Source organism: Furipterus horrens, unplaced genomic scaffold (assembly GCF_987537825.1).
Source record: "Furipterus horrens unplaced genomic scaffold, mFurHor1.1.pri manual_scaffold_3, whole genome shotgun sequence".
In the NCBI taxonomy this organism is placed as follows: Eukaryota; Metazoa; Chordata; class Mammalia; order Chiroptera; family Furipteridae; genus Furipterus; species Furipterus horrens.
Genome location: NW_028327173.1, coordinates 157,204,930 through 157,228,586, shown reverse-complemented (window position 1 = coordinate 157,228,586; position 23,657 = coordinate 157,204,930). Strand labels below are relative to the sequence as shown.

The 23,657-nt window shown below is 35.7% G+C and overlaps 1 protein-coding gene across 7 annotated transcripts in view; it reads left to right on the top strand.

Annotated features, from left to right (window-relative positions):
- Nucleotides 1-23,657, top strand: part of ATOSA (atos homolog A) — a 102,631-nt gene that overhangs the window by 62,915 nt on the left and 16,059 nt on the right. For 6 of the 7 annotated variants that reach the window (XM_090270618.1, XM_090270615.1, XM_090270620.1 and 3 more), the window contains exons 3-9: nucleotides 9,787-9,971; nucleotides 10,881-11,083; nucleotides 11,366-11,491; nucleotides 12,229-14,074; nucleotides 18,517-18,636; nucleotides 20,619-20,698; nucleotides 21,246-21,354. In XM_090270618.1, coding sequence (XP_090126744.1) covers nucleotides 9,787-9,971; nucleotides 10,881-11,083; nucleotides 11,366-11,491; nucleotides 12,229-14,074; nucleotides 18,517-18,636; nucleotides 20,619-20,698; nucleotides 21,246-21,354 — 2,669 coding nt within the window. The remainder of the gene's footprint in view (nucleotides 1-9,786; nucleotides 9,972-10,880; nucleotides 11,084-11,365; nucleotides 11,492-12,228; nucleotides 14,075-18,516; nucleotides 18,637-20,618; nucleotides 20,699-21,245; nucleotides 21,355-23,657) is intronic. The other variant, XM_090270616.1, reaches the window with a different exon arrangement.

Below are 23,657 nucleotides of genomic sequence, written 5' to 3'. Positions count from 1 at the left end.
GCACACATTCATTCTGTTTATGTATTTACTGAGCTTTCCCATGTGCCAGGCACTGTCCTAGGCAATGGTAGATGGAATGATTAATATGTTAGACCTGGCTCCTGCACACCTAGAGTTCATATAGTCCAGTTAGAGACTGTGCCTGTGGCATATAGGAATCTATACCAGCTATAATAGATATTGAGGAAACACACCTGAGGAGGGTAAGCGTCTGTGTCTCAGTGGCAAAAAATAAGGTCCAGAGTGGTTACATGGACAGACCGACATAGAACATTCTGGAAAGAATGCAAACTAGTAGCCATGTAAACCGCAAGTCCAGTTAGAATTCACAGGGATTGTAAATTAGACAACAAGACAATTTACACTACAACCAGAGTTGGTGTTCAGAGACTGGTTAACTGATACAGAACGAGCAACAAGAATGACCTGTATACTAAGTCAACAAATACCTAAGTCTGATTTTTACCCATGATTCTTCCCTGACTCAGATTTAGAATTGCACTAGTAAGGCAGAAGAATTTAGGTAGACATACTGGATGAAATTTGGAAATAAGTCTTCAAATTTCTAATATTTTACATGTACAGGAGATCTTGCTTTAAAGCTTCACATCATTGTTGCTATATGTATCTGAACAGTCACTTTACCTCTCTGAAGTCCAATTTCCTCACTACATAAATTAATAAAAAGATATGCTCTAGAAGGTTCCTTTGAGTTCTTTAATTTATGAATCTTCTACAAAAACCAAGTCCTGTCTTTGCCCACAAAAGCTGCTTAATTTTCTTTGATGATAGAGACCAAGCTTAGTTTTATTTAACTCTTAAGTGTTTCAGTGCACAAAATAGAACACTGCAATGTTTTATTTATACGTAGATGTAATTATAAGGTTTTTCCAAGCATTCTGAGGATAATGTTTCTAAGTGAAATATCCTCTTTTTCTGGAACTGTATGATCTGGCCTTTTCTATACTATGTAAACTGAGAGATCTTTAAACTGGAAAAACATAAGGAAAGAGAAGAATAGCTGTTTAAAATTTTTTAATACTAGGAATCCTTGAAGAGATGTCTGTCCGAGAAGCTTTCTAGAATCTATGCCCCGAGTTGGTAAAGTGAAATGAAAAAAATAAGTATGAGCTTCTGTAACTGAGAATTAAAACTATTCCTTAGAAGTGGTTTCCCAATTACTGATAATATGTGTGAGCTTGGGCAAATGATTTTACAAATCTAGTTTTCTCATCTTTAAAACAAGAGAAAGACACAACATCATTGCACTTATTTTTATTGTAGATTTAACAAACACTTATATGGTGCTCACTAGGTGCCAGGCAGTATTCTAAAATTTTTACAAATAATAATCCTTGTAACTGTCCTCTGAAGGTTGACACTGTTATTATCCCCATTTAATAGACTTAAAAACTGAAGCAAAAAGAAGTTGTATAACTTGTAGAAAGCCTAGCAACTAAGCAAGTAGTGGAGCCGGCTCCATGAGCTCAGAGTTCATGCTCTTCACTGTTACTCTGCTGCATCATGAGAATTAAGATGAGGAAGGACTTGCTAACGCACTTCACAGCTCAAGATGGTGGTGATCATCTTTGTTTAAAATGAATGTTTGGATTATGTAACATTTACAATTTAGAGCCAGTTTTTAATAGCTAGATTATTGTAAAAACATGGATATGACTTAGTTTTTCAGGTGGCATCTCATAGTATTGCAATGATTTAAATCATAATTTTAACTTTGGTGGTTACTGTCTAATGTAAATGTACAGCAGAAATATTTGGTTGAATCCAAACAAACCACATGCGTGTCCAGAAAGTTGCATTTAAAAGTCAGTGTGAGCTCTGGCCAGGGTAGCTTAGTTGGTTAGTGTCCCAGCACACCAAGGTTGCAGGTTCAGTCCCCGGTCAGGGCACATACAAGAAGGAACCAGTGAATGTATAAATAAGTGGAACAGTAGATCAATGTTTCTGAGTGTCTCCGCCTCCCCCACCCCCCAAGAAAGAAAGAAACAAACAAATAAAGGAAGAAAGAAAGAGCAGTCTGTAATAAGTCTGTGAATGAATCACTTGCCTTTTTTATAAGCATGCTGAGGACTTTTAAAAATTCAGGTTATTTTGTTGTTGCTTAACGAAAAATAATTTTTTTGTATTTGAAGATACTATTCTGTATGTGAAAATATTTATGTGTAACTAATATTTATAAAATAATAGTGCACATATAAAATTGCTCTTTTGTATACAGCAATAGCCACTATATTTTACACTTGTCACTAAAGTCAGCTTTGGCTTTTATTCTCTGCTTAAAGACTTCTCATGGTATATACATGAAGTTGCACTAGAACTGGAAAAACCTGGATTCTAGTTTGCAATATACAGCTTTGAACAAGAAAACTGATGTCTTTTTGTCTCCTTTTCTTCATCTAGAATTAAGATAGATCAGGCAACATGATTTCTAAGATTCTTTTCTCAGTCAAAACGGAAACACACAACATGTACCTTTGAGACTGGAACATATAGATTAGAAACCAAAAATATTTCAATGTATGTAGAATTTTACCCACATGCATCTGTGAAATGTTAAGAATATTATAAAGAAATGGATGGGAGCTGATTAGCATGCCAAGTTTTACCTGAAGTGTGATGATTGATTTGCACTGATCTATTCTTTCCTTTTTCATGTTCACATTTGTGATCAGTGCCCCAAGTTTGGGAGAAGGTTAGCTGAAGTTAGCCGTACACTCTGTCCATGGAACAGAGTGAAACTTACCCACGTGGAGGTGGAATTCATGATGTTAAGATTATGTGCCAGCACCAAGAAGTAACCATTCAGAGCCTAGATGGCTTATGTAAGTTTGGGGAAGAGTACAAAGTAAGTGAAAGCTCAGTGTGGTAATGAGTCAGGAAAAAATTATTTTGTGAAAACAAATAGGGAGTTTGGAAAGCTCTTCCGAAAGCTCAGGATTGGTGAAAAGGAGAGGAGGACAGCATTTTTAATAGCTAAAAAGAACAAGCAATGGTACCACATGGGAAATGAGTAGACCATGGTATAGAGAGCAGTTTAACTAGAACAGAGAGACCATGTAGGAACAGTAAAAGAGGAGATGAGGAAGTAAACGGAGAGACAATTGAGACTTGGAAGGTCGAGGTGTAAGCAGAGTGTCGCCTCTGTATAGTTCCAAGAAGCAGCATTCACGTCAGAATCTGGCAATGCTCTGTAGTGTCCCTGGCCCTAATGTTAAGCTTAAGAATTTATTACATTGGATTCAATAGTTAAGAGGAGACTGTTGATCAGGTGTGAAATAATAAGAGCATAACTAGGTAATTATCTTGAGGTTAAAAAGGAAGTGTTTAAAGATTTTATTTATTTATTTTTTGAGAGACAAAAAGGGAGAGAGAAAGAGTGGGTGATAAACATTGTTGATCGGTTGCCTCTCACATGCCCCCAGCTGAGGACCTGGCCCACAACCCAAGCATCTGCCCTGACCTTTTTGTTTGCAGGCGGGTGCTCAATCCATTGAGCCACACTAGCCAGGGCTAAAAAGGAAGTGTTTAATTCCAAGACAAATTTAAAATGACACATTATTAAGATTTAGTGACTGTATTCAGAGTCATAAGGAGGGGAATTTCTTGCCCCTATCCCATAGACTTAGAAGGGAACTTATTTTCTTCTGTTTTGGGGTTTGGAGACAATTTTGTGTGAGTGATGATACTGTGTATTTAACACTTACCTTGCTTTTATAGAAAGAGGTATTGTGATCCATGAATGGCCATTGTGTTAAGAGAGGACAGGAAAAATAGGCTTTTGTATTTATCATCTATACTCTTCAGAATAATTGACAATTCACTATAATTGACAATAACTGACATCTGTCCAATCTTCCATCATCACCATCTGATGAAATCACTGTTGTCAGGATCACCAGTGACTTCATCATTGTCAAACCCAGTGGCCACTTATTTGCATATATTTTACTAATCATCAGTGTTTCCATACCATTAACCATGCCCTCCTTACAACATTTTTTTTTCTTGTGTCTTTCAAGATACCATGCTTAACAGCTCCTTTTAGTGGTTCATCGTCTAACAGATTGCTTCTTGTTAGAGTGCCCCAGGGCTCTGTCTTGAGTTCCCTACATATTTCTACAGGTAACTCTTGACTCTAAATACTCTCCAAATGCCAACGATTCTGAACACTATTTCCCCAACCCTGCAGAATAACAGTAACCTCCGAACTAGTATACCTACCTACTTTTGATTCTTTTTCCTGCTTTATTATCAACATAGCAGCTGAGGTGATCATTTTGTCATTTCTCTAGGTAAAACCCTTCAGTGGCTTCCCATGGCATTTAGGATAAAATCTAAACCCCCTGGTAACAGCTTCAAAACCCCATATAACCTAGGCCCTGGCCGCCATTCTAAACTTCCATCTCCTGCCACTTTCCCTCTCTCCCACTGCCATTCCAGCTTCACTCAACCTTCTTTCAGTTCCAAATACATTACCCATTCATACTCACCTTATACCCTCTGCTCAGAATACTCTCACCCTTAGTTTTTGAATGACTAGCTTCTTGTTCGCATCTCAGCTTAAATGTTATCTGCTTAGAAAAGCCTTCCCTGAATACTTGATATAAAGCATTCACACAATCACTCACACCTCCCTTTTAAAATTATGGCCTATCACTTAACGCCATCTGATATTTTTCTTAATAACTTGTTTTTGTTTTTCTCTGCTACCACTAGAAATAAGCTCCAAGTCTCAGTGTCTAGGAAAGTGCCTTGCACACAGTAGATATATAGTATTTGTTTGATACATGAAGTCTTGATACCTACATACTGGTTAAGTCAACTGAGAGTCCAATTCTTTGATCATAACCTGTTCTAATTCTTAACACTTATTCTCAGATGCATCCACATATATTTCTCATCAGTATGAGATTCTAGTTTTTACCTAACTTTTTAAAGTTTTTTTTAAAAAAGAAAGGGAAAAAAATGTTTCAAACTGCTAATTTCCGACTTTTAACACTAGAACCAGTATGCTGTTCCCTGTGTATGTCTTCACAAGTTCCTGTTTGTTTTTTTTTACAATCTGATAAATCCACTTTTATTTATTTATATTTCAATAAGTACATCTTTAAGGGGTACAGCATTACATGGATTCTGTGTCCAATGGCTTTTGCAGGAAGGATGCTTGGAATTTAGCCCGAACCTTGCCACTGTTTCTATGAGCCTAGTTGCCTTTCCCCAGAGTACTCGGGTTTTGTCGTTTGCCACCAGGAGTCACTGTGTTCCTTGCTTTGTACATAAGCACGTCTCTTGCCTAGACAGAATTCAGTGTCATCTTGAGCATAAACACCTTCAGTTTTAAGAAGAGCTACATACTCCCTCTGGTTCCAGAGATGCCGCTCATAGCCAGCAAAAATGGCCTTGGACCACAGCCTTCCAGACATATTCATTGTTTAAAAGTCCTATTCCTGGCAGGCCTCCACAGGCTCCAAGATGAAAGGACAGAGGAAGGCCACAGATTCTTACATTAAGTAACTAAACTCTGGCTTACCTAGTAGGGATTCTGCAAAACAATAACTGTAATTAATTAAAATATATGACATTAGATAATGCTTTTATTTACATGTTATTTTTCAATTAATAGGCCATATTTATCTAATCTTAGACAGTAGTAATTTATTTAAAATTTAGTTTATGTATTTGTGTGTTTGCTTTATAGGACTAATAATATTCTGTTGTATGCATAACTTTCTATGCCTGTGTGCCTATGTGATCCCACAAAACTCATGATAATTACATTCTTATGAAACATTGTATTTTCACTTACATTGTAGATACCTTTGTCCAAAGTAGATTTATATCATTATTTTAGATATAACTGTACCACAGTATATTTAGCCAGTTCCATATAATTGGACATTTAAGTTTATTCCAATTTTTAAAACTGGTATAAACATTTAAAATCCCTTCAATGACACCCCTGGCAATTGTTTATCAGCCTGTCCTTGAACGCCCACAATGAAGAATTTACACCACAAGTTAGTTGTTTCATCTGTGAATCACTGATTGTTTTTCCAGTGGCCAAATTGTTACCTTTTCTGTTGGACAGGAAAAATAGAGAACTTTAAGAATATGACTAAATTCCAGAGCCAGAAGAGCATGCCACTAAAAATACAGCAGATCAGTCATGGCTCCCAGTCAAACTGGTGTAGTGAGCACAGTCCTCACTGAGGTCTTGGATAGGAAAAGGGACTCTGAAACTATGTTTCAATTAATTCCCAATGTCTAATGATCTTTCATAGCCTATGAAAATTTATAACATTTTTCCTGTTTTCTTCAATGTTGTGTTTTACATCAAATAATTTATCTGTTGTAAAATGTGTAACTAGTAGGTAAGCCTAACAACATTTGTCTAGATTTGAAACACTTTCTGTTTTTATAAAGGTAATTGTTTTTAGAGACCCTAAAAACATAAGTTGTTTCTGGAGTAAGTTATGCATCAAAATATCAAGTTATATCTATTGAATTTTCTTTGGCATGACACATTTCCCAGTTACTATTCATATTCTTTACTACGGTAAAGTACGCTCTCCAGTGTTTTAGAGGTTGAAATTATCAAAATTTTAATTATGTAACTTTTCTAATGACTATAGTGATTTAGTACTTCATTTATTAAAATTCAGATACCCACAAATTTTTCCTGACAAATTCCTAAAGTTGTCATCACACAGTCAGTTGCGTGCACTTAGGTAGTATTGTATGTGTTTCATAATACCGTTGTATAATTCGTACTCTTCCCTGCAATCCGTATGTAATTTACATAGATAACTACTGTGATCTCTAATCTTTATTTCAAAATTTTCACTACTCTGGCTAAATTCAATAAGTCATCTAAAGGATCTCAGATCATGTTTTTGGAGTTCTTTTAGTTTACTACCTGAGGAGATAATGACCAAAGCAACCAAATTTTAGTCAAATGTTATATTATTCAAAAGTGCTTTTTCTTTTTCTTATTTTTGTTTTATTGTTTCTAAAGAGAGGGGATGGGGGGAGGAAAAGAGGGCGAGAAACATAAATCTGTTGCCTCTTGCACATACCCCAACTGGGAGCAAAAACCACCATCCAGGCCTGTGCCCTGACCGGGAATTGAACCCATGACCTTTCAGTTTTCAGAATGACAAACTGGGTAAGCAACTGAGCCACACCAGCCAGGGCAAAAGTGCTTTTTCCTAATAGTTCAGTTTTTATCAGTTTAAACGGATTTCTAGTATATAAGTAAGCCATTCCTGCTAGGCTTTTGGAGATGAATTATAGTTTTGCAGGTGTAAGGATAACAAGTGATGGGGTCCCAGTAGCCCAAAAGACAACAAAAACACTCTCTCATACTCCTTATTTTGCATGCCCTTCCCCCTTCCTAATCTGACCTGGTTGTTCTTTCTCAGCAATAGAGACACCATAGTTTTTGTTGCTGCTGTTGCTGTTTGAAGCAGCACATAAATATGAGACAATACTTGGGCTGTGGGTCATCCATAGCGCTCACACGGAGCAGCTGACAGCTTGGCGTCACTCACCATCCCATGGCTCAGGAGCCACTGCTCTGCCATGGTTTGTAGCTCTCCAGGATTATCCCACAAACTGAGGGAAGAGGAACTGGCTGAGCCCAGAACTGGAATCATGCCACGTAGCCCATGACAAGCCAGGAGCTAGCCTTGAAAAGCTACAGAACCACCTGAGAAAGAGACTAAGTGGAATCCTTTTTACATCTTCTGCTTCTCTCCAAAGGACATTATGATTAATTCTGTGAGTCCTGAAGAACACAGGAAACCCTTGATTGATGGTCTCATTGGTTCCTGGAGGAGAGTTGAAAGTCGAGACCTCTTTTCATTCTCCTCATTGGCACATTATTATAAATTAGGGTGCTATTTCTGGAAAGTAATTCTATACCATAAATACTCCAAAATATATTATTAAAATATATGTTGCATGTGTATTATTTTCATTTATATTTTATAAATATAATATTAAAGTATACAAAAGCAAAATTTATAGCCATAATCAAAGAAGACATGTATGGGGAGGTTAAGAACCCAGGTTCTGGAACCAGACTGTATAGGTTCAAATTCAAACTTTGCTACTTTTCAGCTCAATAATCTTAACTCAACCTCTCTATGCTTCTGTTTTCCATAAAATGGTGTAATAGTTCTCACCTTCTATAGCTGTTCCAAAGACTAAATGAGTTTACTGTATAGAAAGTATTTAAAACTGGCAGTGCCTTGACAGTGTTACTAAGTGTTAACTCTTATGTGTTACAAATGGTCAATTTAGGGAAACTTTTCCAAATAAAGTTGGCTTTCAAGACTTCTTCTTTTCCTGATAAACCTTCTTGAGTAGGCATTCTTCATCGTACCTCTCAAGGCTGTTCACAGTCTAGCTCCAGTTCTGCCTTTTACACATTTTCTCTATGCAAATTTTCCATTCAGGTTGCACTTTCCCTCTCATGGTTCTGCTCAACAACTGCCTCTTTTGCAAGATTTTACCACTGTTATCTGAATTTCTTTGGAATATATTAAATGCTACAGTGTTTTGTTTTGTTTTTTTAATGTCATTTCTGAATCATAAAGCCTTTGCTATAAGGAACTATGTAAAGTATAACTCTGTGTCCCCCTGTGACCTAATACAGTGTGGTAGGTACTTAAAGTATGTGTTGCTTTGACCTGGCCTGGTGGCTTGGTTGGAGCGTTGTCCTGTACACCAAGGGGTTGCGGATTCAGTTTCTGGTTGGGGCACATACCTCAGATCCAGATTCAATCCCCAGTCGGGGCGTGTTCAAGAGACAACTGATAGATGTTTCTCTCTCACATTGATGTCTCCCTCTCTCTCCTTCTCTTATGTGCACTCCCTCCCCACCTCTCTCTCTAAAATCAATAAATATACCTTCAGGCAAGGATTTTTTTTAATGTGTTGCTTAATTGGATTGCACAACAAATTGAATTTTGTGTATACATGTCTATAGGCAGGTTAAAATTTTTAAAAATAAACTTTAAAAAAATTAGAGCACTTGTGAAAAAATTCTTAATTACTACAAGTAAATGACAGTATCTGCAGGTTAGATTGTTTGGAATTGCATAGTAATTTTTTAAAAAAACACAATTCATATATTGCATTTCAGGCCTGCATTTCCTGCTAGATAATTATAGCATTTCTCCCTCTGAAACCACTACTACTGTATAGGAAAGGCTAAGAATGGCCACATCACAGAATTAGGGCTGCGAAAACAAGGAATTAGTTATGGAAGGGAGGAGAGAGAAAAGAGGAGGAACATGCATTTGGATCTGCATCTTTTTCTAGTATTTAATAATAGCAATAAAACATCTTAACTAAAAATATGACATAAAATATTTTAACCTTTGGCTGTTGGTGAACTTTTGTGTGTGAAAATTGTTATACCTGACATATAAAAACATAATTATTTATAGAATTTAAAATGTATTCCTAAAATCTTCAGTGTTTTAACTGAAGTTTACATAAAACAGTTTATGCCATAATTTTTACCAGCTCTATCTTAACTAAAATGTTGTATCATTCATCATCTCCTGACTCTGTGTATCTTTTCAATCATGAGTTTACCATATTTTAATTGCCTCATTTTTTTTCTCTTTTCATTTTTTGTTAGTGAATATGCTTCAATATGGAATGTGACAGTTATTTTAGACATAAAAGATGAGTTCTTATCAAGAGTACGTTGAAGTGAAGACTCTTCTTTCTTTCTTTCTTTTTTAATACCAGATACTCTAGATGAATATTTTGAATATGATGCAGAGGAGTTCTTGGTCTCTTTGGCCTTGTTAATAACAGAAGGACGAACACCTGAATGTTCTGTAAAAGGTCGCTCGGAAAGTTTCCATTGCCCTCCAGCGCAGTCCTGTTACCCAGTAACTACCAAACATGAATGTAGTGACAATCTGGCCCAGGTAAGAATTATATGTTAAAGGCTTTTTATTTATCTTTTATATAAACTATATAAATTCTCTCATCACCTTTGTTACACTGAGATTATAATGCTCATATTTAAATATAAAATCAGTCTCAACCATAGAGAAAAAAGTCCTAATCCTGAACCTTAGCCAATAACCTTGGCTCTTAAATGCTCTTGAAGGCACAGTAGGTAGTTTTGCTGATCACCAGGCAGCCAGTTTCATACCTACCTTCTCACACATCGGATTTAAGATTATATTTGCTACTTTGATTCAGCTTTCTTTATCTTTAGAGTCTTAGCCCTAGCTCATCGACTTTATTTTTTTGTTTAATAGATTGATGTTAATAATTATTTTCCCCTCATTAACCAGTTTTCCTCTATATTCCTTTTGAGGATACATTTTTGTTATCATCTTAATGTTTTTGTATAAAATACTGTTAAAAATATTTAATTTGGTAAGTACTGTATAATTTGCTGTAAGGATATTTCTTCCAGTTAGTTTCTTAAATATAGTTCAAAATTTTTAACTTTAAAAAATAAGCTTTAATATTTTGGTCTTCACTTAGAATGAATATCCTCTGTAATGATGATATAATTAACAAACTAGGCAAGGCTGGGCCACCTCGAGATAGAACAAAGATATGCCCCTCTCCCAAGAAAGTTTGCATCATAAGTGTTGTGCATCATAATTGTTGTTCAGTACTAATCCTCACACTTAAGAGCTCACTAGTGTGAATTCATTGTTTAATGAGGAAACCTACTCAAATGGAGAAATCGAAGCAAGGTCTACAATTGATGACTAATTTCTCATACAGATGTGTACTTACCATTATAACTTTTAAATTAACATATAAAATTATGGAGGTTATTGAGACATTTTGCTTATATTCATTTTCTCTATAAGTGTCGCCAAGCCAGACGAACCAGGTCTGAGGTCGCCTTGTTGTGGAAGAATAACCTTCCAATCATGGTAGAAGTTATGCTACTGCCAGACTGCTGCTACAGCGATGATGGGCCCTCCACCGACGGGATTGATCTCAACGATCCTGCAATTAAGCAAGATGCGTTATTATTAGAAAGATGGGTATTGGAGCCAGTTCCTCGACAGTAAGTTGTAGAACTGAGTTTGAAGTTGTTCTTGGTAAATCAGGTTTTCCACAACTTTTTATAAATTATTTTAATAAATACCCTGTCTGAGATTCTCTCTATTTATGTAGTAAAATCTAGATATTTAGTACTGACATGACTTTTAAGTGACACAGTGGCATCCTGAATGATACGTTCATTTCAGCTTCTATCTTTCTAAAATTCAGTCATTTTGTACTTGCTGGTATTTAGATGATTTTTTTTTTATTTTTCTTTTCTTCTTCTTTTTTTTACTTTCCTTAGGAATGGCGATCGATTTATTGAAGAGAAGACTCTTCTATTGGCTGTTCGCTCATTTGTGTTTTTTTCTCAATTAAGTGCTTGGCTGAGTGTTTCCCATGGTGCTATTCCACGAAATATTCTTTACAGGTATGTGTAGGCACAAAAAAGACTGTGTATTCAACTACATTGATTAGCTTCTGAGTGATATTTTACCTTTTAAGTACTTTGTTTCCTTCATTTCTAAATATAAATAGATAAAATTTACTGACATTTTTCTCAAAACAAGTTAGAAAAATGTAGATGTAAGTATGAATTTTGTTTCTTGGATTAAATCTGGTGTGGAATAGTTTTCAGAGGACTTGTATGCTTCCTTTGTAGAACCAACAATGGACTTAGTGCTGCCATTATAAATAAAGTAGAAGAACTTTTTGGGCTGCTGAATTTCCATATGGTAGACTTAATTTTTGGCATTTTGGTAATTATAAACATACAAACTGCCGAACACTGTCTAATTGTCTCTTTTGGCAGTTGTCCATGAGATAGAGTATCTTAATCTCCTTCCACAGTAGAATTCTCTGAATCTATTTATGTAGTGGTAAATACAAAGTCCTTTTTTTTGTTTTGACGAATACTTTTAAATTATAATATCCTTGAGCTTTAATGCTTAAGTGATCTAGTGTTCTTAAAAAGATCATAATCTGCAATACTACTTCTGTTGGTTTTATCAGAATAATTTGCATGGCAAAGCAGCTAAAAGTAAAACCTCAATAGTAATTAATGTGAACAAAGATAAGTATATGACTGTTTAAAATTCTTTAAATAATAACCAATAATGATACATATTTTATAATGCATTGATTCCATATTTTTCTCTGTAATTCTAGAATCAGTGCTGCTGATGTAGACCTGCAGTGGAATTTTTCACAAACTCCAATTGAACACGTGTTTCCTGTTCCCAATGTCTCTCACAATGTGGCCTTGAAAGTCAGCGTTCAGTCCTTGCCCAGACAATCTAATTACCCAGTTTTGACGTGTAGTATTCACAGTAATATTGGCCTTTATGAGAAGAGAATTCAAGAACATGAACTTAAGGCCCATCAGCACCGCAATTCTAATGAAGCAGAACAGTGTAGTACAAACAGTTTACAGCGTCCGTGTAGCAAACAAACTTGGACCATGGCACCCGAAAGTGTATTGCATCCAAAAAATGGCACACCTCCAGAATATACTGCAGCTGTCAAAAATGGCAGACTACATCCAGGCACTGGTAGACATCCTGACTATGGAACTTGTCAAGCTAATATTCTACGCTTCAGTGGTATAGGAGATAAAAAGTCACAGGAAACATCAGTGAGAACTTTAAAATCATTTTCAATGATTGATTCCAGTGTCTGTAGTCATCAGAGTTCCTGGCAGTCAGTTGGTGAAACTAATCCTTTAATAGACTCTTTAATCCAGGATCGACAAGAAGTTATTGCAAGAATTGCTCAGCATTTGATTCATTGTGATCCAAGCAGTTCGCATGTTTCTGGACATGCATTTAATACTCAAGACTCTAGTTCGCTGAATTCAAAGCTTTTCCGGGTTTCAGAAGAAAATGAAAATGTGAGAAAATGTAAAGAAACTTTCTCTATTTCATTTGGTAGTCCAGAGCTTGCCTCTTCAGAAGATACCAATGAGGGGAAAATCCGAGTAAAACCAGAAATTCCCCGAAGTGAAACTTGCACTTCCAATGGTCTTTATTCTCATCAGTCTGTTGGTGAGACTAACCCTTTAATAGGCTCATTACTCCAGGAGCGGCAAGATGTTATTGCAAGGATTGCTCAGCACTTGGAGCATATTGATCCAACGGCATCACATATGCCCTCCCCATCATTCAACATGCGTGACTCTGCTTTGGTTCCTTCTAAAGGGTATAGGAGTTCATATGAACACAAAAATTTTTTGAAGAAAAACAAGGGTGATGCCTCTGTTTCCATTTCTAATACAAAATTTTCCTTGTTAGAAGACTCCAGTGAAGGGGAAAACTTAATACCTACTAAATCTTTTAGTTCTTTTAAATGCAATAGTAAAGTCAAGTCCTCTTTGCAACCTCAAATAAGAAGAAATCTATATCAAGACAATCCTAGTGAAGTCATCCAAAGTACATTTCAAGGGATACAGAACAGAGCCACTAGTTTATTGGCTCCCTCAAATATGTCTCATTGCAAAGATAATAACTTAGATTTGACAATCGGATTGGAAAATACACATTCGGAGTGTCAATTGAAGGAGCAAGAAATTAGCAACGGAAATGATAAATGGTATACAAATTGCACCAATATTGACAAACAGATTTGCGCAAATAAGTATAAAGAAAAAACAATAAAAAATGAAAACTGTAATCCAGAATTTTTTAACAATCACCAATTTGATAATTCCAAAACCAATGACTCAAAAATAAAAATTACTACATTGGAAATGTCTGGATATTTGAATAAACATGAAGACAAGTGCTTAAATAAAGACTCAAAAAGGCCTACAACATGTGAGCAAAATATGCAACTTAATAGTATAGAAAACTATCTCAATAAAGATAATGAAGGTTTCAAATGCAAAAAGCCAGACCAATTTAAAAATGAACAGAAGAAAGAAGATCCAATTGATGAAAAATTTCAAAACTGTTCTCAAAGAAAGAGTATAAAAGACTGTTTGTCTACATGTGAACTACTGAAAAATGCAGAGGTGTTGGTAGGTAATATCTAATATTTCAAATATAATTCTTAAACATCTGTTATGGTTTGAATTTTGTTTACAGGAGATCTAGTTATAAAGGCCCCAGGTGCCCATTATTTATAGAACATATAATCTGATATAATAAACCTCCTATTGATCTAGTATTAATATCCTTGTAAATAACACACTCACTTAAGAGCAAATGCTAGATAAATTCTTCCTGTCGCCATTTTTTGTTTATTTCAATTTTACGAACTATTGCTGGTGAGTAAATAGGAGTCAGAAATAAAATTTATTTTAACTTAATGGATTATTGATTAGCTGTTCTGTCAGTGTACCCATTCTGTTATGCCACTGCTCAGCTAAGGCTTTTAGGAATATCTATAGTGAAATCACTAGGCTGTTGGCAAAATACCTGGGTTCCAGTCCTGACTTTACAATTTGATCCTTGAGTGACACTGAATAAGTCATATAACTTCTAGAAATATCAGACTCCTTAATTTTAACTTTTTAAATTATATTAATTATGCTATTCCAGTTGTTGCAGTTTTTTCCTCTCCGCCCCCTCCACCCAGCACCCCCCACTCCCTCAGGCAATTCCCCCTTCATGTCCATGGGTCATACATATAAGTTCTTTGGCTACTCCATTTCCTACACTGTACTTTACATTCCCATGGCTATTCTGTGACTACCTATTTGTACTTCTTAATCCCCTCACCTCTTCACCCATCTCCCCGCATCCCCCTCCCACCTAGCAACCATCATAACACTCATGTACCAATGATTCTGTCTCTGTTCTTCTTGTTTGTTTAGTTTGTTTCTTAGATTTAATTGTTGAAAGATAATGTATTTTTTGCCGTTTTATTGTTTGTAGTTTTGATCTACTTTTTCTTAAAGAAGTCCCTTTAACATTTCGTATAATAATGGTTTAGTAATGATGAACTCCTTTAGTTTTTCTTGTCTGAGAAGCTCTTTATCTGCTCTATGATTCTAAATGATAACTTTGCTGGGCAGAGCAATCTTGTCTGTAGGTCCCTGCTTTTCATGACTTAGAATATTTCTTGCCAATCCCTTCTAAACTGCAAAGTTTCTTTTGAGAAATCATCTGAGAGCTTTATTTAGCTGTAGCTAACTAACTTCTTTTCTCTTGCTGCTTTTAAGATTCTCTCTTTATCTTTAACCTTTGGCATTTTAATTATGATGTGTCCTGAGTGGACCTCTTTGCGTCCATTTTGTTTGAGACTCTCTCTACTTCTTGGACTTGCATGTCTATTTCCTACACCAAATTAGGAAAGTTTTCTTTCTTTCTTCCTTTTTTTTTTTTTCAAATAGATTTCCCATTTCTTGCTCTTTCTCTTCTCCTTCTGGCACCCCTATGATGCAAATGTTGGAATGCCTGAAGTTGTCCCAGAGGCTGCTTACACTACCCTCGTTTTTTTCTTTTTAATTCTTTGTTCTTCTTGTTCTGATTGCTTGTTTTTTGCATCCTTGTGTTAAAAATCTCAACTTCACTCACTCTACTGTTGTTTGCCTCTAAATTGTTCTTTATTTCAGTTAGTGAATTCTTCATTTCTGACTGGATCTTTTTCATGCTGTTGAGGTCCTCACTAAGTTCCTTGAGCATTCTTATAACCAGTGTTTTGAACTCTGCATATGATAGATTTCTTATCTACACTTTGTTTAGTTCTTTTTCGGGAGTTTTGATCTGTTCTTTCAAAACAGATCAAAACTCCCTGTGTTTCTTTCTACATATTAGGTAAAGGAGCTATGACTCCCTGTCTTGGTAGTGTGGCCTAATGTAGCCGGTGTCCTGTAGGGTCCAGCAGCACAGTCTCCACTGTCACCCAAGCTGGGTACTTGAGGTGTGCCCTTCATGTAGGCTGAGTACACCCTCCTCTTGTAGTTGAGCCTTAGTTGCTCTTGGCAGGTCAATAGGAGGGATTTACCCAGGCCAGTCAGCTGCAAGGACTGGCTGCAACCATGGACCACCAACCTCCACCCTCTTTGGAGGATCAACTGTGCAGGGTCAGGGCAGTGGTGCTCGGACATGGTCTGTAGCTGTCCACGGGGTGCACCAACCCTGGGGTTTCCCAGGTGATGCAGGCCAAGTCAGCCTTGACCTGTTTTTTGTCTGGAGCCACCCTCCCTGAGCTATACAGCAATCTGAGATGGCTGCTACCAATGCTGGCTTGGAGATTCCCAGGCAAAGCCAAGCTATCCAGCTGTGAATCTAGGCTGGCTGCTGCTAGTACTGGGTATGGGCCTCTTAACTAGAGGTACAGGGGCTGAGGGCTTACTCAGGCCATCTGTTGCTTGTTTGAGGGGGTTTGGGAAGTTGGGAAGCATGAACAAAGACCAGCTATTTATATGAAAAAGTCTCTGTTTTGGGTGGGCCCATTAGACACAGAGAGTCTCAGGGGATCTCCAGGGTGGGATAAACAGTGATAAGCAGGTTGATGGAGTCTCAAATATAGCACCAGATGGCTAGCTCTGTTGAGCAGTGTTCAGAAAAGGGACAATGGCCTCTCCCCAACTTTCCATCTGGGGGAAAGCTGTCCCCTAGCTCTCACCTTAATGCCAGACAGTTTAGTTCCTCCCTAATGCCACTGGTGCATTTCAAGCTGCTACCCTGGTGCCAGAGCTCAGAGGAAGTGAGTCTGCATAGGTGAGTCCGTGTGTGGGTTCTTTAAGAGGAACTGCCTGGGGCTACAGCAGTTTCTTCCATCAACTCAACCCCTGATGGTTTTTGCAGCCAGAAGTTATGGGGACTTAGCTTCCTAGCACTGGAATGTGGGGCTGGGACTCCTTACTCCTGAGATATCCCTTCCGGTTTTTATCCACCAGGTATGGATGTGGGGCCAGCCCATTCTGCATCTGCGCCCCTCCTACCAGTCAGGACAGATGTGGTTTCTTTAATTCCGTAGTTGTCAGATTTCCATTCAACTTGATTTCTAATGGTTCTGAGTGATGATTGGTCTATATTTTAGTTGTAATTTTGATGTGGTTATCTAAAGAGGCAAGCCATGTTTACCTATGCCGCCGTCTTGACCAGAAGCTCAGATTTCTTAATTTTAAAATAAGAATGATAAGTCTCTTTTGCCTATCTCAGAATTGTGGTAACAATCAAATAATAGATTTTAAACTATTTTGCAAGCCTATAATGGACTACATAAATAAGATATTTATTTCCACTTTATTTGACTTTCCACTAAACCATTTTTAACTTGAGAATATTGTTTTAGACTCAAATTTCATTTATTGCTCTAAGTAGTTTCACAAATTTCTATTTCCATTATATAGAAAACTTGATTCAAATCTGAATGGCTTTAGTTTGTCTTCTTTAGAACTTAAATTTGTTTTGCTGGACATTAGAATTTTTAAATTGTGCCGTGTTTCCAATTCATGTTCTTTAACAGAAGATCTCATCTCTGTAACATATGCATTTAATCAAATGGTAGATTTTGATTTCTTAAAACTATAACTCTCACAATAACCTACTCTGGCCTTAAGAATATCAGTTTTCATAATCCTTTCTGGAACCTGATAGGGAGGCTTACATTGGCTGTGGTGTTTTTCAAGCCACTAAGATTCATTTTTCTCATGCATTTGTTAAAAGTTTAATCATACAGCATTTACCGTGTGCCCAGTCACTCTTCTGAATATTTTACCCATGTTGGCTTACTTAATCCTTCCACTTCACTATGAGGTGTTCTGTTCTATTATTAACTCCAGTTTACAAATTAGGGCCCTCAGCCCAGAGAGGTTAAGTAACTGGCCCAAGGTCACAAAGCTAGTAAATGGTAGAGCCAGGATCAAATTAGTATTTTCTGATTTTTATTCTTCTTTTTTTTTTTAATTTCTGATCTTTGCTTATAGACTTGTCTACACTCTTTAAGAATTAAGCAATTCCCTATATCACTTCAAAACTATGGTACTGTGACTGCATTGGGTATATTTTTAAATTCATGTTTATTATATTGCTGTGTCATGCTCCTCCAAATTATATCCTCTGAGAATAACTCTTGATATTGACAGTTTTATATTTTAGGATATTATGCTATTTTTTCTACCTGTCAATAGTTGTTTTTTAAAAAATGAAAAGAATCAAATATTAGCTTACTAGATATTAGAATTAGAGTATATGACCATATGTAGATAAGATATTTGAACATAGTTTCTTTAGAATATTTGAGTTTATTCAGCATCTTAGAAAAAAACTTAATGTTTTCTGTATATGTGTGTGGGTAAGGGTATAGAGATATAGATATATAGATAATTGGCTTGACCACCAAAGATGTATAATACCTCAGTACATATTAGAAATAAGTCTAAGAGGGGTAGGGAGGAGTAGAAGAGGGTATAAGGGGATAAATGGTCATGGAAAAAATACAATTTTAAAAAAGAAATAAGTCTTAAGATTAAAAAATATTACCATTTAAATCTAATTATTTTCCTAGCAGAGGACTGGACCACTGAAACATTCAAATGTCTGGAGGAAAGATAATTTTCACTCCTTGGATGGAACCTTAACCAGAGCCTTTCATCCTCGGACCGGATTGCCTCTTCTTTCAAGTCCTGTGAGTATGTTTCTCTTATCCACGTTTAGAATTTGAAGATATCTAAAATGTTTGCAAATCATTTATCAGCATCATTCTGGTGTAAAAAACATTATAGACTTCTATTAATTATGATTGACTCAGTTGATGCAGGCAGACCCCGTTCTCCTTCCCAAACACAGAAATCCTGGATATAAAACATAACACAACTTGTAAATACATAATATACTATGAGAGCAAGATAGGTAAACCTCTGAATACTAACTTGGGCAAACTATAGCCCACTAAAATATCTGTGCTTAAGACAATGCTAGGGTTTAATGCCCCTGCCAGGACAGGAGTCAAGGCTGCAGTTCGGCTCCAGTCATAATTGGGGCCTAAAAACCAAACTCTTCATAAAACTAGAAACATGGGTAAACTACCATTATAGAAATAGGACACGAGGAAAAAAAATTCACCTATTTATAATACTTAAGGGTGCAACAGGGAGGTGCACTGTGGGTGGAAAAGGAGCACCCCAAAGCATTTTAACTTAAATTTAAGCCACCCATGATAGGAATTCTGAATTTGTGCTGTCCATGAGGTTCAGTGACATCTAGCTAAGAAATAACCATAAACTAAATTGAAAAAAACAAACTATTCCACATCTATAACACACAGCACCAAGGATTTATTTTCATGGAAAATAACTCTTGCTGAAGATAATCTTGGAGGGAAAACATTACAACGCACTTTAAAGAATCAGCAGGAGCAAAAAGTGGGGGAATTCACATTTAGGAATTCTGTTATAAGACAAGCCTGAAAGAGAGTTAAAAAATAATTCTGTTTAAAATGTTCCAAGATATAACTGAAGGTAAAGACAGGAGATTAAGATGAAAGAATGTGTGGATTTGAAAAAAAATACAAAGTAGAAATTCTAAATGTGAAAAATACCATAATTGAAGTATATGTACAGGTGTACACACACATATAGATGGAGTAAACAGGCTAGAATTAGCTGACTAGAGAGTAGTAGTGGATTAGACAGATGTTAAGAAAGCACTTAGAATAATGTGCAGAAAGGGAGCAAGATGGTACAATATGAAAGAGCCATGGAGGATGAAATGTGATACTCAATGTAAGTCTAGTAGAAATGCCAAAAGGAGGACTAGATGCAATAAGAAAAATGTAGTATTAGAAGGAATGAAGGTAGAGACCTTTCCAGAATTGAAGAACAAGAATTTAGATAGAAAATTTCATATTAAGTGACTACAAACAATAGCATAGTGTACTTACACAACTCTCAAAAAATATTGAGGTTGTTTAGATTTTCAGTAGGATCTGTTTTTTCTTAGTCATCACTTAAACTAATCACTCAGATACTTATATATACTTAATATTAATTCTAGAAACATCTAATATGCATGTTGTGTATGGTTTTACCTTTAATTTACACTTGGGTCTTTCATTTTTAGGATATTTTGAGCTAGATGGTGGTTTGTCCTAAATGTAATTTGGTGCTTCAAACTCCAGAATGTAGTATTTTTCAAATCTACTGGCTGTGAAGCCCCGGGGTTCTTAGAAATGTGCAGTGTGGTGGGGATGCCCAGAGGAGCAACACAGCTGGTCAGACCCCAGGCTCCCATTGCCATTTAATTCTGTGTTTCCTTTTTATTTTAAAACTATAAATCTTTTATTTCTGCTCCAAAAATACACAAATATATAAAGTAAAAACATCTTATTACACATTGGGATTCCATGTAGGATTTGGGTTTAGAAAAAACTGGTCTTCTTAAAAAAAAATCAAAACCTAGTAAAAATACTTTTATTAATCATGTTTTTTCCTTACCAGTTAATAAAATTAAGAACATAAAAACTATGTAATAGAGAGCATGATTTTTAAAAATCTGTTATGGGAAAAGTTTATTATTTTTAAGATACAATTAGCTTTCATTTGAAAAGTATTCTATCAGTTTAAGAAAATTATTTTTTATATATTTCATAAATTATTATTTTGACCTTAGGTTCCTCAAAGAAAGACACAATCAGGTTGCTTTGATCTGGATTCTTCGTTACTGCATCTGAAAAGCTTATCATCTAGAAGGTATTTATCTTAAAATTTATTTGTGTACATGAAAGAGTATTACATAAAATTTTGACCTTTGTAATAATGTTGGCTCTAAATATAAAAAATTTGACAGGAATCTTAATTTTCCAATTGATTTTCATTTTGAATGTTTTTCACACACACAGATATTAAGGATGAGTTAGAAAGAAATTAATACTATATATGCTCATCATAATAAACAAACTTAACATTGGTTTTAACATTTAGGTGAGTGTGTATATTTCTGGTCGTTCACCTCCTCTTTTGCCCTATACTCCTTTGCAAAAAAGTGTCAGCGTTTGTTCCATGTTGACATATAATACTGTCATTCTTTAGTCACGTAATTTTGCTTTGTATTCTCATTTTTAACTGAAATGAAGACTGATACAGGAGACTAAAGCAATCTTAAAATTTGTTTAGATTAATTTTTATTATGGTAGTTTATGTAAAATTAATCTAATTATCTTACTTTAATTTAGTGCAAGCATAAATGAGAAAACATTGTAGTTAATATGTCCATTTGTTGATTTTATTTTTTTATTAGTCCTCGGCCATGTTTAAACATTGAAGGTGATCCAGAAATTCATGAAAAACCATTTCTGAGTTCTAGTGCTCCACCTATAACAAGTCTTAGCCTCCTAGGAAATTTTGAGGTATGTTTGTTGGGTTTTTTTTGTTTGTTTTGAAACTATTTTAAGAGTTGAAGTTTCTTAAGCTAGATCCAGGGTATAATTTATGTCATTTATTCATGAAAGGGAAATAAATAAACGGGTTGTATTTTCCAAAGCCTGAATATCACCTTCTTTCATTCATTTTTTTTCTTTTTCCTTTCCCCTTTTCCTCCTCTATTCATGAAAAGTGAAGTTGAGAGAGTTGTTAGCAGTGACATATTAGAACTGGGTAGCTTGTAGAGGCAACAGAGGACTTAGATGACATCAGGTTGGATCGAGGTATCTGTTACTCTAGCTGCAATATAGACTTGACTCTCCTTCTTACCTGATAAAATTAGCTCTGATATCCAGGAAGGATGATGGTATGCTGATAGTAGCCCCTTTGTGATAAAGGAGGTTGTATTTTAAAATCAAATGATTCTGTCCTGACCTGTGTGGCTCAGTTGGTTGGGCATCATGACACAAAGCAAAGGGTCTCAGGGCACGTGTCTGGGTTACAGGTTCAGTCCCTGGTCTGTGCATGTACTAGAGACAACCAGTTGATGTTCCTCTCACTCTCAAGTCCATGTTTCTCTCCCTCTCTTTCTCCCTCCCTTTCCCTCTCTCTAAAAAAAGAAAATAAAATATTCGAAAAAATAATAAATAAAATGATTCTTTGTACTATATTTGCAATTTCTCTGTAGATCTAAATCTTCTAGAATAACAAGATTTTTGAAGAAAATCAGTTGGTAAAGGTCTCTGGTACATGTGCTGCTTCATTTAATACAGATATTTCTACTTGGGACCAGGTGTGTTATTATAGGTTTGGTTGTCATTAATTAGAAAGCAACCTTAAACATGAACTTGTTAATGACATTTAAAATGTGATTTTAATTGGTGAATTTTGGGGGGACAATAACTTAAAATTTGTATTTTTAATTTAAATAGCTTTACCAGAGTTATAGTGGTTGATACAGTAACAGTATACATTATTCAAGATAATATAAGATTAATCCCATTTTTCAAAGTTTTAATGACAACCAAAAAAATAAAAGTTATGGTAAGTTGATCTCTTTTCCTTCACTGCTGAAGTATCAGTTCAGAGATGTTGATCTTTCTAATTTTCTTTGTCATCGATTAAAAATTATATAAGGCTATTGTGAGGGTCAGGTCCTCTGCAACTTTTGTATTACAAAAACATTTATGAGGGGAGAAAAGAGAGGTTTGATATGTAAAAATCTTAAACAGAAAATGGTTAGAACAGCACTCTGTTCTTTTCACACGATTCTGTGCTAATATGCATACATTTTCACATGACTTCAGTAGAAAAACACAGGGACGTTCTGAGACTGTCCAACTCATAGGTCCTCTTTATAATGAATTAGATCCTCTCTCCAATAAATCACTGAAGGTACTTATTCTACTTAGTGCATTTGACTCTCTATGGCAGTTTTTAAAAGGCGAGAGGATAGACTTAAATTACTGAACTGACACATTGGTCTCATTTCATGAAACAGGGCAAAGCCTTACCCTGCAGAGTTGTTGAGAAGAATCTAGATGTTCTGATATTATTTGCAGGGCTTTAGGTGGAGTCTAGAAACACAATGACCCAGAGTAACACCCACGTAGAAGGCTAGCTATCTGATTTCTGAGGCTAGTTATTTTTTTCTTGCTACCATTTAGAGTTTTCTATCTGATAAGAGGTTAATATCCAAAATACATAAAGAACTCATACATCTCAATAGCAAAATAAATTTTTTTGATTAGAGTTTTCTACTCAAAACCTTATCCTCATCCATTCCATTCATTCAGTCTAGCACAATACTGACAACCACAATTTTTTCCTATATAAGGGAATCACCATAATTTCTATCACTCTAAAATAGCTTGCGTTTTTCAAAATTTTACATATGTAGAGTCAATTCAGTATTTACTTTTGGCGGGGGGGGGCCATTATTAATTTGAAGTGATCTGTATTGTCCTGTATGTCAAGAGTTCATTCCTTTTTATTACTGTTATATGGATATACCACAGTTTGTTTATTGATTCACCTGATTCTAGACATTTGGGTCATATCTAGTTTTAGGCTATTACAAATAGAACTGCTATGAATATTCATGTTTTGGTACAAACATAAGTTTTCATTTTGTTTGGGTGACTGCCTAGGAATGGAATATCTGGGTAGTATGGTACAAGTATATTTAACTTTTTAAGAAACTGTCAAACTGTTTTCCAAAGTAGTTATACCATTTTTAATTCCCAAGCAGTGTATGAGAGTTCTAGTTTCTCCACATCCTTGCCAGTGT